Below are 17,856 nucleotides of genomic sequence, written 5' to 3'. Positions count from 1 at the left end.
GCAGAAGACATCTCTAAACCTAAACCTCTGGTATGTTTAACGTTGGCACACACAAAATAATATCTGAAGAGGTACATCTGGGCAGGTTTTGAGTAAAAATGACTGTCTGGTGTAAATATGAAGTGGGTTCCCTAAAGCCATCTCCACACTCACACATATGACACACATTGTTTACCTGTCTCGCTTCCAATTAAAGGCTGGTTTGCAAAATGCATGACTAACTCCTTCAAGCTGGGAAATTCATTAAAGCCAAACTTGAATGAAGACCCCATGTGCTCCACATGGAAATGTTTCACAGAATCTCTTGCTCTAAAAGGAAAAAGAGAATTGTCCAAATACGTAAAGTTTGCAAATTACAAAATGTTTCTGGAAGAAAATGTAAACACTTATTGCTTTGTGCTTACACAGCACCAACCATGTTTAGATCTTGGAGCTTTATGAACGTTGGGACTGATTTTTCAAAGATACAGCATTTTCAGAGCTCCCATTCACTCCAGTTCGAGATGTAGGTGCTTGACACCTCTGGAAGCCAGGCCTATTAATTAAGAGTTGCAACACCACTATGAGGTAGGGTAAGTATTATCACTGTTTTACAGATGGGGTAATGAAAACACAGAAAGCTTAAGTGACTGGTCCAAGGTCACATTGGGAGTCAATAACAGAGTGTACCCAAGAGTCCTTTCTCCTAGCCTCCTGCTCTACCCACCAGGATTCCTGTCCAGTTAGTAGCAATACTGCCCTTTGTACACACCACCCGGCCCTACTACCGATTGGATGGTTTAGTGAGGTCCTCGGATCGGCCCTGCCAGGGTCGGTCACGGCCCTGGTGGAGCACCAAGAAGACAGTCGAACGGCATACTGCTAATTCTTAAGATATAATCTCTCTGTTCAGTGTACACATTTTATTTATTGGATAACAATTTCAAAATTAGGCACTTTTAAAAGTGGCCTGATTTTTTTTTTTCCAGAAGTCTCCCTAATCTCACAGTGAAGTCACTTTGTGTTACAGGCACTCAGTACATTTTCAGAATCAGGCCTCCTTTATGTAAGTGTCTAAATCTATATTTAGAGCTTAATTTTAGGCATCCGGGTTTGAGAATTTTTGGCCTACTATTTACTTTCACCACCAAAGGCTCCAATCAGGATAGGGGGTCTGTTGTGCTAGGCACTACACAAACGCACACAGGAAGAGAGTCTTATCTTTATCAGCACAGTGCCATTCAGGAGAACTTGGTGATGTACAAAGAGCTATACAAGTCCTGACTTCCTCACTGGTTATTCATACATAAGGCAGCGAAGCAATTCATATCAGAGGCATTGGAGCAGGCATTTCTCTTCTGTTAAAGTGGATCTTGTTAACAATAGCACCTAAGGTAATCCAGAGAATCTTTAAAAGAAAAGGTTACGAAAAAAACAAGAAACAAATATATTCAAAATAGTGGAGAAAGGGGAGAGTTATGAACTCCTATTATTTTCTCATCATTTAGTAGGAACTACTTTTCATAGTGGATGCTTACAATCCCTGATATATTTTAAAGGGTCTTATTAATTATATTGAATTATGTTAAAGAGCCATGTTCTGAGCACAGCTGGCCACTCTAGAGTGTGCATTCATAGGCCTTAGAGCACCGCTCTTGTGGCTGACAACACCTTCTCCCTTCAGCCTCCCATCACACAATGCAGGCAAGACATGTGCCAATAGCATACTAGCATGTATGTTGTCGTGGCTTCTTGCTACAGTGCGGTCATGTTTTCATCTTTTCATCTAATTTCACAGGAAATAAAGTGTGGCAATGAGAGTAGGCTCTATCCATTGCTTAGTTTCTCCTCAAAGTTAGTGAATTTAACCACTCACTAGCTTCACACTGCTAATGTCAATCAAAATATCAAGGGATATCTGAGCATAGTTTCATACTGAAGCAAGCCATTAATGATGACTGATAAAGTCTGGGCATGTGTGTGCGTGTGAAAGGACAGATAGAAGATATTCAGGAGAGTAGATCAGCTATACACTAAGATATAGAACTGGCTGGAAAATGTTATGCATGTTCCATGAAAAATATCTTAACAAAATTTAAACTTTTCATTTTGTAATGAACATTTTTTTTTATTAGCTTCATCAAAACACCCAGGACATAATTTAGAATTAAACAAGCATTTTTCATTTTGTTTGAAAATATCTTTCAATTAACCAAATTTTTGTTTCAAATGAAAAATTGTCACTTTTCCTCCCTTTCCCCCCCCCCCCCCTTTATTTCTGTGGGGAAAAGAAAAAGGGGACAGTATAATGGAATAAAATGAAAATTTTTATTTGAATCAAACTTTTTCAATTCATTTGGCTGAAAAATAAAAAAATAGTCAAGGGAAATACATTACTGCTAAAAATTTTCATTTCCTTTGACAAGCCATTTTTTGTATTAAAAAAGTTATGATTAAAAAATTTTGACCAGTTCTACTGAGGTATCTTCTGATCTACAGCATCCAAAGATGGAAGCAAACATTTATACCAAACTGTAAAGCACTCTGAGGACTAAATTTAATTATGCTCATTGACCCTGAGTTTTGGATACTAATTTTTCACATGAAACCTATTTTCATACATCTGAAGTGTCATCTTTGGATGCCTTATATAAGAGTTAAAAAAAAGCTGAGTAATTAAAAAAATAGAATCTATCATTCAGAGACTTACTCTGATTTCATCTTCTAAATAACAGGACATACATTCCCACAGAGGGAATTTGCTAGATGTTTGTTTTGTGAATTTCTTCCTCTCCTTCACAATGCAATCAGCTACCCCACAACAGTTGGGTAACTAGGAAAGCATGTACTCTAGCTGATAGGCACCATGTCCCCGCATAATAAGTTGTTATTACATGCATCTCTGAAGGAACTATCACTGGGCATCTAAAAGATCTGGGCAGTCTGAGCTGTCAGTGAAACTTAATATTCTCTACTCCACTCACCACTTTTGTGCTGGAGTGACTCCAGTGACTTCAATAGAGATAAACCAGCATAAAAGTGACGTAACGGAGTAAAGAATCAAGGCCAAGGATCCCGACCTGTGATTTTTATTTCAACTAACAAAGTAACAAACCAATGACACTGTATCAATATTCACTTCACACTTTTCAAGGATGAATAAACCCTTCCAGCATGAACCTCAGTCTTGCAGATATAAAATGAGACTTAAGGAGCAATTTTCTTTTTATCAGTTGTTTACAAATATTTAATTTATTCTTAAGTTATTGCAAGTAGTAACTCTTTTAAATACATTTTCTGGTTTACTATATATAACTTTCAGATTGTCATGCAAAACTGGATTTTGTTTGAGAAATTGCCAGTGGCAGAGGCTTAGTTCAAATAGTGCGTAATTCTTTCTGCTAGTGTAAAAATAGTCAGGCCACTGAGAAATTATATTCTTTAAAAATTAAGAAATAACTGTTTGTTTCTAAGAGTTTTCCTTTTCATGATTTTTACACTAGGCACCTGTTATCGATACTTATTGTTTGTGTTGTAGTCGTTCCTAGAGGCCCCATTGTGCTAGGCACTGTATAGATGAGGGTTTGTGGGTTTGTTTTTAAGGCTTCCCCTGGCCCACACAGCTCACAGTCTGGGAACATGTCTGTACTGAAGATATTTGTGCTGGTGTGTATACACTGATGAAAACCACTGGTGTTGATGCTCTGCACCACTGTGAAACTGGGCTTCACAAGTGCAACTGACCTTGGTTTCAAAGTGCAATAGATTACAATGACTCCAGACCAGGGGTCAGCAACTTTTCACCATGGAGTCTTTCTGCTCACTTCAGTCTGCCTCCCTTTATTATTATGGCTGCTAATCTAATTGATTTTACCATTATAGAGGGTTTTGAGTGATTGTACAGTGTTTAATTTTAAAGCAGTTCATGGAATGAAGTATCTCTCAGCAAGATGAACTCTTATGGACCTCTGAAGTTGGGCACAAATATTAGGTGTTGGTATGTTTCAAACCTTTTTTTGATTACCAGATCACAGAAACTATTAATGTGATTATTACCAGTTAATAAAGTGCATTACTATTGCAAATAAACCTGGTGGTAAGTGAAGGATGCTTAAAATTAGTAGTAACGTGAAGTCATGTAAGTTAATTCAGCTTTCCCCCCCATATTGTACCTTACTGAGAGAGAATACAAGTCATTCCTTTCATTACTCTTCCTTAAGAGATAGCTTCCATCACATCCATTGGAAAGAAGAAGAGCCTCTGCTGCATGGCGGGTGAGATTATCGTGGTACCACCTAGCAAGACATAAAGGTTAAAGCTTCACTCAATTCTGGTTGACATGTAGTGAGTTGTGAAGCAGTAATAACTCCATAGTTGGAGCTGCAACCAGCTCTCTATTATAACCCTGAATATTCACACATACATGCTTTCTCTCACACACACACACACGCGCGCGCGCACACATGCACACATTTTGCAGGACAACTCCTTTTGGCCTGGAAATTTTCAAGAGGAGACTCTCTTTGGGAAGTCTGAAAGAAACTGGCTCAGTAAAAAATTAAAACAATTCTGACTTTGGGGGGTTGGGAGGGGGTATCTAGCTATTTTGTTCAGTTATATCTCAAAAGGGGGATGGTTTTAAATATCCAACTTCTCCTTCAGTTACTTCTTCCAAGGAACTGGTTCAGACTTTGTTTGAAACCCTCAAATGTTCTGACTATAAAGCCACTTGTTTCCTTCCATTGAATGGTGCAGGGGGTAGCAAATTGTGGCATATTATAGGGAAAAAATCCGAGTTCTCTCAACTTAGTCTCCTGATAGTACTTCAAACTGGACCTCCAGACACCATAGTAAACAGGAGCATTGTGGGGGACCGACCCAAATCAGGGCAGGGTAGGAGCTCATGAGCACTCTGGTTTCTGCAGCACACTTCCTTCAAGTCTAGGTCAATTTCTGATTGGAAATCCACCCACAAGTTACTGCTGTTTTCACCAATAGTTACAGTCTCTCCAGGACTGTGAACGTCCACCTTCAGAAAGGGGGATTGTCGTGATGTGTCGCTTTAAGCCACTGTACCATAACTGAACCATTCCAGTGCTTCTTGTGCCAACATTGTCCTTTAGCTTAAATAGCTCTTCACCTCTCTGATGTGTACCCCTTGATCTGTCTATCAAAAGCAATCCTATCTCCTCTCAGCCTGCTTTTTGCTAGGCTAAACAAGCCAAGTCTCCTCTCATAAAAGCAATGCTTGTACTCCAAAGGCATCAGTAAGCATTCAGCATTGGACAGTGAAAACACAGGTGGTGAGATGTGCACCCCGATTGGATTTATTTACATTAACAAGGGGTTAAGGCTGGATACAAATAGCGTATAAAATCACAAGCCAATCTGCCACCTGTGGAGCTCCACTGGTGTTCACAACGTTGGGAGCCCCGATGTGATGAGCTGCGAGAATTTTAAGCCCGATGTCATACAATTCTGCTCACGTAAAGAGCTCAGCAGCAGCTGCTCTGTGCTGGGGTTCCCAGTCTCACTCAGGTGGGGCTGAGCCAGTGGGAGCTACTATATTTTTCACATTTCCCTCTATTGGCCCAGGGCCATGGAGGAATAAAGGACGTGTGGAGCCAGACAACATTTAATGCAGTAGATTATGTAAATCACAGGTTTACATGAGATGCATTATGAGAAACAGCCTCTCAGCATGGGTATTAAGGAGGGAAGATCCTCCGATGGAAAAGCTAATAGTGTTGTATTGTGTGCCTCTCGCTCTTTTGACTCAGGGAATGCTGAAGATTATTTACGCTGAAAGGGAACCACAAATGACTCTTTATTATATTTTTTCAGTTTGTGCACTTTATGCATTTGACAGCACTCTGTGTATAGAGACTAAGTGAAAAGACCCTTTCAGACATCAATAGGCAAGCAGAAAAACCCATTTAAAAAAATCCAGGTAGAATGTTTAAAAGGTGCTCTCTTAGAAAATGAACTTTAATTTTTTTTTTTTAAATACCTCAGGTTGACAGTGTCCCTCTAAATACTTATTCACAGCTCATTGGTTGTTGTAGTTTCTACAAAAATCTGAGTTTAACTTTCTATAATATTTTTCCTTCCATCCTGCAAGAGACATTGATTTAGGTGGAAGACATTTCTCTACCCTTTTTAAGCTCTGTCTACTATCTTCTAAATCTGTATTTCCTGAAATGTTTTTTCTCTGGTACACTTCTTCTTTTGGGCAAATGTCTCATGCAGCACATACTATTGTAACCAAAAAGACAAGGGTGTTAAGAAAAACCCTGTACATTAACGCATCACCTCAGCAACACCATTCATCCATATCACTAAACCAGTGGTTCTCAAACTTTTGTACTGGTGACCCCTTTCACACAGCAAGCCTCTGAGTGCGACCCCCCGCCCCCCCCCCCCCCCATTAAAAACACTTTTTTATATATTTAACATCATTATAAATGCTGGAGGAAAAGCGTGATTTGGAGTGGAGGCTGACAGCTCACGACCTCCTGCACTAAACAAACTGCAGACAAATAGAACTGTCTCAATTAAAATCTTCAGTGGAGGAAGTATAACTTTTTGCAGCAGAGGGGAAGAGAGTAAAAGCTAAAATTTCATCTAAAAATGTTTAGTCCTTCTATAGCCAGGACTGAATCCTGCAAAGTTCTGAGCACTATTTGTGGGATGTAGGTAACCTGGCTTAAATTTCTGGAGGAAGGTAACATAGAATAGAGTAAATCAGAATGAAAAGGTGCACCGAATAAATGGGAAGATCTCACAGAAATTGTCCTGGTACAACTTAACGGTAGACCGGATACCAAAAAGGGCACCGACCACGCAGGCCAGACTACCAACCCCTGTTAAAGGCCCTGTTCCTATATAAAAAGTCTAAAAATGAGTGGGAGAGGAGAGAATACAATATCTGACAGTCACATGGTAGACTGGGCCCCGTAAGAGGGAACTGGTCCAGACCACCTGTGCCTCATTAACAGCTTCACATGGCATCTGATAGAGGGCAGCTGGTCTCTATAAACATAGGGAAACAGAGAGAGGAAGCTGTGACAGGGACTGTAGAAGAGTGGCAGTGAGCAGGAGGCTCCTGCAAAGGACTCTTGACCAGCTAGGGAGGGCTGTGAGCACTAGGCAAGACAGAAGCCTGGGATTTGGGAAGAGCTGCCAACAGCAGATTCCCGGGGAGAAGAAAAGACCCCTCTCCCCCCCACACCCCAGCTCGGAAGGTCTGGGAGTGGTCTGCTAAAAGCAGGGAATTGAGTTGAACTTTGCAGACTTTGAGTTTTGTTCTGAACTTTGATGTTAATAAACCCAGGCCCTACGGATGGGTGTTGAAGAGAGAGAAGTCTGTTTGTGGAATTTATTGAGGATCCCTGGTGAGAGGGAATGAAGCAGGGTACCCTAGCCACAAGGGGGCTCTCAGGAGGTAGCCAGTCCATATACCCTGGCAAGTGAAACTGTACTCCTGCTAATAAATAAATTACTTGTGATACTGTGGGTGTCTTAAGAGACAATTGTGATTTAAAGGACATGCTAGGCATGTATTGAGTTAGCATTTTGTTTTGAAACCTAAGGAAATCTGAGTTTAGCTGGGCTCTTGTTTTTGTTTTTCCTTTCTTTGCTCTGTGTGTATATATAAGAAAAGTTATTGGGACAAATTTATGCTCTCAGCTACACCAACGATGCATTTAGACCAATGTAACTGAAAGCAGAAGTTGGACCACAGGATTTCCTGGCATTCATGATACAGCAGTCCCTAACCTGACACATGGTAACAGTGTGTCCCCCTTTTCTCCTCATTCGTCATTGCAATTCAGTATTTAAATGGACACTTCCTATGAAGTTTTAATGATAATTTATGATTGCTTCTTGAAGCCTATTGAAGAAGCAAAGGCCAGTTAGTCTGTATGTCTCCTTATTAAAAAAGACTTCACAATTTTAAGCTCTATGGAAGACAAGACCCCAATGAAACCTAATGCAGATAGAAACTTAACACTACCAAGATTGTTTGGGTTTTGGACCTGCTCAGAGAACCACCTACACACTACACAGTATGCAATAAAACATAATGCACATTTAAAGATCAAAGCATCATCCTTTAAAACACCTGTTAGTCAAAACGTGCTTTGTAACCAAGCCCCAGAATAACTAACAGTCAAAGGTCAGATCTGTGTTGTTCCAATACCATGGTGATGAGACCAGTATAAACACGTACCCACTTCTAGAGCTGGAAGAAAGGGCAACATTTTTTGGTGAAATTTCATATAAAATGCTTCCTCACTTCATTCTGTGATCAAGAAACACAGGTTTTCCCCCTAAAATTTCCAGAAAATATTTATTTTCACATTGAAGGCATGTTAAACTTGAAGTTGGTCATGTACACTATTGTTCCTTCAAAAGAAATGAGAAGTTTCAGAAGGCCTTCTTTCTGAGATTTAAAAATAGAAGTATTTTGAATAAAAAGCCATTTTCACTTTCAAACACAGTTTCTTTTCGAGCACAAATATTGAAATAGTTTTGATGAAATGGGACCTTTTTAAAAATATGGAAAATTAAATGGAAAAATTTAACATTCATAAAATGGGGTTTCTAGTTTTTGTTCAAAATGTTCTCACACCTTTGACTGGATGTATTTTGGCTTTTAGGTTGAGGGGTTATTTTGCAAGGTGTTTATATGCCAAGAAAGCCCCCACACAAACAAAAGTCCCTGAAATCCTGGTCAGCTCATAAAGAAAGTAAAAATGGATGTGGCAATATCAATTAGCTGCTGCTACCAAAGCAACTGTGTCAGACTTAGTAGAATTACTTTCTTTCTTCTTTTTGCTCTCTGACACAATGAAAGGTCTCAGTAATCTGGAAATTTTTATTATTGACTGATCCTTGAAATGGTCACTCAAAATCTGTTTTCTTTGACCTACTGCATATATTTAGGGACAACCGTTTTTATTTTATTTTGGTTAAAGCCTGCAGACAAATCAAATATTTTCATGCAACTATCGCCAGGAAAGTCTGTAAATGGCCATTTATGCATATAAATAGATGGTTTGCTCTCAGTCATCGTAACTGTTTTCCTCAAGTCAGCAGTGTAGATGTTCAAAAGGTCAGAATTCATCTCGGTACAAATCCGCTATGAAATGTACTTGACAAAAAAGTTTTTAATTACACTTGGCATTGCTGCTAGTGCAGGTCACCTGTTTGCAAAGGGAGTTCATGTGTGACACGAGCCATGGGGCTGTCCCCCTGTAAAAGGGTTACAGATCAGTTTCTGACTTGCACTAACCTCAGTTTAACAATCAATAGAAATATTTTAATGTTAAATATATAACGAAGACGTATTAAACCCAGTGACACGCCACATTTTTATATTGTTCTTAATTTAGTTCTACTGCAGTACTGCCTAGGAGCCTCGCTTGTCCCATTGTGCTAGGCACTGTGCAGACATAGTCAATGATAGTTGTTGATACAGTATTGAAACAGGATCCAGACATCTTTTTACTGTCTCTCACAGTGAACTTGTCTACTTCTGCACAAATTTAATCACACACAAAGCTCATTAAAGCATCCTGAATTAACCCAAGGAGCCACCCAGAGCCATTATTTATTGACAATGCAAATAACTTTCAGCTCAATTTGTGCATCTTCAGGAAAACCCCATTTGGAAATAAACTGTTAACCAGCCCCCTTAAATTTGACTGAAGAAAAGCAGTATAGTCATGGTTATGTATAACTGGGTTCAAAAAAGAATTAGATAAGTTCATGGAAGATAGGTCTATCAATGGCTATTAGCCAAGATGGGCAGGGATGGAACCCCATGCTCTTGGTGTCCCTAAACCTCTGATTGCTAGAAGCTGGGACTGGATGACAGGGGATGGATCACTCTATAATTTCTCTGTTCTGTTCACTCCCTCTGAAGCAGCTTGCACTGGCCACTATCAGAAGACAGGCTACTGGGTGAGGTGGACCACTGATGACCCAGTATAGCTGTTCTTATGTGAATAAACCATCCATTCTAAACATATCCGCAGACTACAGTACACTTGTTATTCACACACTGACGATAAATAAATCTTTTGGGTGTGAATATAGTACACTCAGCTAGGAGACCTGGATCAAAAGAACTTTACCCTGGGTGGTCAATTTTAACTTAATCTCTGTTTTCATTCTATGTGATGCCTGAAGCAGACAACTGTTTGGATTAGGGAATCCCATACAGCTCAGTGGCTTCTTAAATACAGAAGGGATTGGGCCAAGTGAGGGAAACAATAGGCAGATGGAGAAGGGAATTTATAGTCTTCACTGGTAATTTAAAACAAGTACTGCTAATGTTATTAGGAGGAAATTAATATTGCTGCTAGTATGATATAAAATGAAAGGACTGTTCACTGTTAAAGTATCTGTCTCTTTGAATGCATCACTAAGATCAGCCACATGTAATTCCAATAATTTGCTTTCTTTGAATACACTGAAAGGCATCTTATGTAATATTTGTTTGAATTTGCACCATGGTTTGGATTCTGTACACCTCTGAGAGTCATCAGAGTGATTTTGGGAAGGTCCCGCCAAAAATAACTCCCCTACTTTACTCAGAATAAATAGTTTGCTTCTCTGGGTAATGTTCCAGAAACAGAGCTCTACACACTGCAGACGTATTGTACTGAAGGTCAGCCAGGGACACACAGCCTGCTTTGGCTTCTTTGGAGGCTTTGTGTGAAGAGAGAGATTAAGGCATTCTAGTGCCATAGCTATCTTCACTGCCATTCATTTATGTGGTACTAATATTTTTACAATGAGCTCCCCTTTGTCTGTGCTAAATCCTACGTACAATATGAGGAGAGAAGGAAGGTTGTTTTTAGAGAGGAGGAATGAGGGACCATGCAATCTTATTTATTTGTCTCATCATTTCCACAAAAGTCATTTCTTAGAAACATAACCAAAGAGACAGGTGATGCTCTCAGACAAACAAACTTATACTGAGTCCTGGTAATGTTAATACGTTGCTCCAGAAATTTATTTTAGGCTTAATTGGCATGTGCGCACACAAACACATATGCTCTCAGGGGACCACTGTGTCCAGCCATGGCATGATCCCCAAGGAAACCCAAGTAACAGTCCCACCACCATCCTCCATTTGGGGAAAGCCGCTTTAAATTACAACCTTATCTACACAGGACCCCTCCCCTGCCCGGAAGCTGTGCTGAATTAGTGCCTCTCCTGGGCATGTTCACCCTGACTCTTTGGCCTTGGAAGTCTTCCAGTAGGTCTAATAGATGTACATTCTTGGATGTTACTGTTTCTCCAAAAGGTCTCGTTTCTCCCAGCAAAACCTCAGCTCTTCAGTTAATTTTCAATTTCTTGAGTCCTGCTTTATTTTTTAGTCTGGGCTCTCCACTATTCGTCACTCAGCTTCTGTGATACATAACTTCATTTTTTCACCTTTTCCAGAAGGACATTCTTGTTGTCATCTGTTTGTTGCTTCAATTACTTGTTACCCTGGGTAACCTCATCTCTTTATCCCAGGCTCGTAACCATGGTACAGTACGTGAGTGTCTAAGAGCGCTTTTAATGAATTTACTATTGGAGGCTCATCCTCTGATAGGAGATTTTCCCTGCTCATTCAGGGAGGGAACAACATTTATTTTTGATTCTGATCAAGGATGGTGCTGGTCTGATGCTGGCTTTTTTTTTTTTTTTTTTTAGTATGTACATAGCAATAATGAGCACTGACTTCTCGTGCTTCAGAGGAGAATAACTTTCAGGAATTAGTCACCTTCTGCTACCCTACTCTTTTACTGACAGATTAAATTAGTGATAGGATAGGCTTTACTGGAGCTGCTGTGCACATAAAAGATGACAAGAGATAGCTCCCCTGAAAGGCAAGAACAGAGCTCAGCCTTGTTCTAAAGTCTTATCTACACTTGGCTTTTAGCCACCAGTGCAAACTCCTGTTGTCGAACAGGATAAGCTGTGCAACAACACAAATTGTGTCTGTGCTAGGAGTTTGCAGTGGTGGTTAAAATCCCAGTGTAGACAACGTGTTAGTCTTATGGCCTCTTATTTTACAATATTCATATGTACTTAGCATGGTGACAGGCACTGTACAGACAAATATGAGAAGAAGCTTTTCTTCCAATTTTTTTTTTAATCTCTCAGGAATGATACTTGTCTCAGATAACATTTTTTGCAAGAACGGGCTTGTCTGTACCCCATCACGTTTTTTGTGTCTTGAGCAGAATATCTTCCTCAGTGATAAGACTTAATGGAGAGAAACTAGTGGTAAATCAGAACACCCACATAGTTCCACATAATAAGAATTTAGGCAGTGTCTTCTTAGCAACACCAATCACTATTCACTTGGGTCGCTTCCCCATTTCATTTTGTGAAGCAGCAATGTGATATTGCACCTATTAATGTGTCATTGGCAGCAGGGAGTGAACCTGGGAGTCTAGATCTTAATGCATGAGCCTCTTCCCTAAACTAAAAGAGCCTTTGTTAGTTGAGGCTTATGAATCTCTCTACATGGCCCAGCTACCAAGTGAAGGGGACAGAGCACTGCACTGAGGGGATGTGGGTTACACATGGCTCCCCATCAGGGATCTTCCCCCCTCCTCCCCAATCAGGTGAATTTTCACAGCTATACTCTATAAAAGAGAATTTGAATTGAAAATGACATATTGTGGAGGTGTCCTCCTCCTATCCCCCCACCTACACCAAGACTGACCCAAGATTCTCTCTTGTCCCCAAGATCTTACCAGCCTGAAGATTCTTTCATCCCTAGTGTAAAGAGTCTGGCAGCATAGTGCAGTAAAATCTCATTCTCTGGGCAAGTTAGTGACAGAAAGATAAGGGAGCTGTCATTTGATTTGTAAAGATCTACAGAACCATCATTTCAATGGTGTCTGCAACATGGCAGGGGGGACTCACTGTCCCACTCACCCATCCTCTGGCTCCCAGCTCCAGGTCCTCCAGTTGGTGGAAATTTTGATAATACAGTGTCATCAGAAATGGGTCCAGTTGGGTGTCATTCGAAAGCCCTTTCTCCCACAAACACAATGATACCAAATATGACAAATCTAGAACAATTATGTAGATGTATATTTGAGAAAATGATTTTAAAATCAACATTTTAAAATTGTACTTTAACATAGAGATGCACTGCTTACACCAAAAAGACATTGACCTTTGGTAATCCTAGGGAAGCTAGCCTTGCCATGTAGGACTGAAAACATTTATTCATCAAAGCCATCATCTATGTCATTTCCATCTAGGGCACATTATCACATCAATCCTTGTCTGTGCCACACTACAAGGCAGGCTGTTAGCCAAACATTTGCAGAGGGAACATTTGGTCTTTGCACCTGAGCATTAGATTATCTGAAGGATTAATTGGGGAGCACATGGTATTTCACCTGCAGCTGGTGCGGTCAGTCCATCCTCCAAGACCCATTCATGCCTGATCGATTGAGCACATCCAAAGCTGTCCTCCCCTTTCTGGAGCCATTCCATTGCTTGATAATTTGCCCTCTTGATAGCTGGAATAAATGTATACCTTGTCAGTGGAAATTTTTCTCTATATGCCTGCTTGTTTGGAAACCATTCACCAACGTAGCTCTGCAAGTGTCATAATATCGGTCTTCAAACAGTAAACTCAGCATATGAATGCCTCCAGTGCATTTATGACCTCCTCAGCGACTGTCTCAGCCATTCTGAGCACCTTCAGAGTGAGAAGAGAGAGTCTTCAGAGACTAATCAAATGCCGTCCAGTGGGATAATTTGGTCTTTCTAGCCAACCTGCCAGTAGTGTGTCACTCTGAAAGGAAATGGAAAGCTGGCAGTCTGGCAGCTTCTAATAGTCCAACTGATAGGAACACATCTCTGCAGTGCTGTCCCGCAACTGCAGGCACAAAAACAGAATCTGGCCGAAGTCTTGGGTACTGTCTCACAGAGAGCACTAGAACATCTGTGTTGTGTGCAATAATCCGGAATTTAGTATCATCTCTCTGTGGCATTGATGGCATACAACGTAATTTTAATGTTGGCCTCCTCATGGGAACTACAAAGAAACTCCATTGAACAGTAAGAGGCGGAAATTTCATTCGGCCATGCAATGACAAAATTCTCTGGGCAATTCTTCGCATGCTGGAGCATTTTTCCTGCAAGATATGCAGTTAACTCATCCTTTGTGCGAGCACAAGGCAGTAGCTTCTTCATTGTGACACCGCAGGTGTTTGTGGAGTCAATGATTTTGTCGTGGAAAGGTGCAAAAAACTGCCGCCGCGGACGGCAAAAGGGAGAAGCTGCCGCCGAATTGCCGCCGTGGCCGGAGGAACTGCCACCCCTTTCTAACTGCCGCCCCAAGCACCTGCTTGGAACGCTTCTTGGTCTCTTCTTTCTGGTAATATTTTTAATTGATTAGATGGACTTTGTCACAGGTCTAGTATTTTCTCTTCAGCCTCCTAACCAAGTGTTCAGCCAAATCTTGGCAGGTGTTACCATAGTAACCCGGGCCCTGGCCCTAGCACCTGCGGCAGCCGTGGTACAGCAGCACAGAGCGCTGTCCTGGGGAGAGAGAGGGCGCCCGGGAGAGGCCCGCTCGAGCTCAGAATCTGCCTGCAGTGGGCAGTTGGAAAGTGGTTAGAGAAGAAGGGGTGAAAAGTGACTGTGCCGGGGTGAAAAGAGGATTTGCCAGAGGAAGCTGTGTTAGAGAAAGCTGGACTGTGAAGGGCCATATGCAAGGAGCCCGGGGAGAAAGGGGGTTGGATAGGGGTTGGGGTCCCGGGGGGCAGTCAGGGCAGGGGTGTGGATAGGGGTCGGGGCAGTCAGGGGACTGGGAGCAGGGGGTCTGGGTAGGGGTGGTGTTCCTGGGGGTGGTTGGGGCAGGGGTCCCGGGAGGGGGCGGTCAGGGGACAAGGAGTTGGATGGGTTGGGAGTTCTGACGGGGGCAGTCAGGGGGCAGGAAGTGGGAGGGGGTGGATAGGGGGGCGGGGTCCATGCTGTTTGGGGGGGCACAGCCTTTCCTACCTGGCCCTCCATAAAGTTTTGCAACCCTGATGTGGCCCTCGGGCCAAAAAGTTTGCCCACCCCTGGTCAGGTCATCCCAGTCATGATTAATGTTTCATTCCAAATTCAGTGGAGTTCTGGAGCTGTCAGAAAAAACCAGCGGAGAGCATTTGGATGCTGTGTTATGCCCACCAGCCCCCAATGACCTTCATTGCTCTGTTTTCATGTTCTAAGGCTTCATCTGAGCTAAGAGCACAGAAGGGAGCTGTCGACCTTTTAACAACCCAATTTCCTTTTTGAAATTCTTCCCATATGTCCAGGTCAGACTTTTCTACACCTCTTATTTCAGTGAGGTACCAGGCAATCATCGCAGAATAGTTCATCTAAAGCAAAAAAGTATTTCATGAAGTCTTCCAATGCTGCAAGGTGAAAATTCCAATTAGCAGTCCTGACGAATTGACTAAAAAGCAACAGAAGCTCAACCATCTTCATGCCGCACCACTCCAAAAGTTGGCTTTGTCACCAATTCAACCTGATGAAATTGCTTGATCCGTTCCGTGGTATTGCAGCTCTCCAGGGTGCACAATAGGTCATAGAGAGTGGAATGTACGCTGGGTGAGTGGAACTGGTTTGGCAAGTCCTGTACACTTTGGAAAATGACTTCAAAGACATCAGTCTGCTCTTCACAGAAGACGTTGAATTACGTTCTGTAATGTACAGTTGAACCTCAGCATTCCGAACACCTCGGGAATGGAGGTTGCTCGTAAAACTGAACAATACATTATGGTTGTTCTTTCAAAAGTTTACTACTGAACATTGACTTAATACAGCTTCGAAACTTTACTAGGCAGAAGGAAAATGCTCCTTTCTCTTTATTTTTTTAGTAGTTTACGTTTAACACAGTACGGTACTGTTTTTTTGTTTTTTGTTGTACCTGCTGCTGCCTGATTGCGTATGTCTGGTTCCAAATGAGGTGTGTTATTGGTTAGTTCATAACTCTGGTGTTCATAACGCTGAGGCTCTACTGTACTTATGTACCAATGTGCATACCATTTGCAGATGGATTCCAGTAATTTCTGGAGATGCTGATGTCTTAACCAGTGCTTCATTACAACTCTTTTGACGTAATAAACAAAGCTGATAATCAATACTGCTGAACTACCAGTACTTCTTTTTTTGCCAATGATGGTAAATCAACTTGAAGCACTGCTTCCACTTATAGTAATCGGTAACATCAAAAAATTAATTGGGTATCGAGTTCTGAGCATTAACTGGTAACACAGTACTGTCAGTCAAGGGTCACATTTTAGCTGTGTGAGGGCTGCATGTTTGACATGCCTGTCTTAAGTAAAATTAAAAAACCCTATTTTTAAACATTTTCTTGAATATATATCTGCATCGAATCATAAAACTGGAAAGGACCTCGAGAGGTCATCTAGTTCAGTCCCCTGCACTCGTGGCAGGACTAAGATTATCTAGACCATTCCTGACAGGTGTTTGTCTAACCTGCATAATTGTTCTAGGTTTGTTGTGTTTGGTACCACTGTCCTTACGGGATAACGGGATTTTGAATGATACCCAATTATGATTCTGTAGATTTTTGCAAATCAAATGACACCTCTCTTACCTTTCTATTGCCCACGGAATTATGCATGTTCCCAGACAGAAAGAGCCAGATCCAAAGCCCACTGAAGTCAATAGGAAAGACTTTTATGACTTCAGTGGGCATTGGATCAGACACAAAGTGGACCAAAGTGACTTTGCAATATGGCATCACTGGTTCCTGTATTTATTGTCTCATTGATTTCCAGATCAATTATGCTGAGTTACCAGTTTTAAAAAAATATCTTTTTCTACCTACTAGCCCTGGAAACTCCATCTGGCATCTGAGAGTCAAACTGGGTTCTTTCTGCCTCACATGTCACTAACAGTAAGGATTCTGCAATTAGGACATAGCTAATAATTTTGCTGATGGAGTGTGAACAGAAATAGCATCAAACTCCCTCTCCCTCTGTAAGGCTAAAATGAGTAAAGGATAGCAGAAAATTATTTTAGTCAGTAAACAGAAACTAATATCCACAGGGAGCAGAGCTACTGGGTAAGAAGGGGCCTACTTTGCAGAACAAAACCAGACTTTAAGGTCAGATCCTCCTCCATTACTTTGTTTTGCTAGAGAAAAAATAATAAAATGTAGGAACATGAGTAACTGAAAGTAATTTTTCCAACCTTAAAGGCTTATGTCTTTTCTAGCTGTATTCTTTCTCTCCTTCCACTTCTTTAATCTCTTCCACTCTCACTTCCATTTTCTCTTCCCCTTCTCTCAACTGATTATCTATTTCTGTGTGTCTCCAATTTCCTTTTCTTCATCTTTACATCCTCACCTGCTTTCTAATCTAATAATCTATTTCCATAAGGGTCTAATTCTGACCTTGGTTAAACAGATAGATACAAGAGGACAGAAGAGGACCCTAAGCATTTATCCTGTGCTCATCACTCTGTCAGAGTACATAATAAAAATGTATCACTACAGTATAAAGGCCTGAATGTGGTCTCGTTTCCTCCCTCTTTCTACCTAAAGAAATGTGTTGTTCAGTATAGGATAGCATACTATTTAAGTATGTACAAAACCCATCGGTGTGGAAAAACAAGAGATGAACTGTATACACCTTACAAAAAAGAAACGCTTGGCATGTACAGAAAAAACACTTCAAAAATAGTATCACACAATGTTGCTGTCACCTCCATACCAGAAAGAACAGAAAATGAACCAGTAGCACTGCAACTCATACTTATTGAAATTACATTGCAGAACTGGCCTCTTGCTTCTCAGATGACAAGCTGATCCACATTATAATCTCTTGC

The 17,856-nt window shown here is 41.1% G+C and overlaps 1 protein-coding gene across 1 annotated transcript in view; it reads right to left on the bottom strand.

Moving 5' to 3' along the window:
• DAPP1 (dual adaptor of phosphotyrosine and 3-phosphoinositides 1) overlaps window positions 1-17,856 on the bottom strand; it is a 45,422-nt gene that overhangs the window by 21,489 nt on the left and 6,077 nt on the right. The window contains exons 2-3 of the mRNA XM_074950670.1: window positions 4,152-4,274; window positions 176-309 (exon numbers count right to left, since the gene is read on the bottom strand). Coding sequence (XP_074806771.1) covers window positions 176-309; window positions 4,152-4,274 — 257 coding nt within the window. The remainder of the gene's footprint in view (window positions 1-175; window positions 310-4,151; window positions 4,275-17,856) is intronic.

Source organism: Natator depressus, chromosome 4, assembly GCF_965152275.1.
Source record: "Natator depressus isolate rNatDep1 chromosome 4, rNatDep2.hap1, whole genome shotgun sequence".
Classification (NCBI taxonomy): domain Eukaryota; kingdom Metazoa; phylum Chordata; order Testudines; family Cheloniidae; genus Natator; species Natator depressus.
Note: the sequence above shows the minus strand (reverse complement) of the source record. Positions and strands in the feature narration are given on the sequence as shown.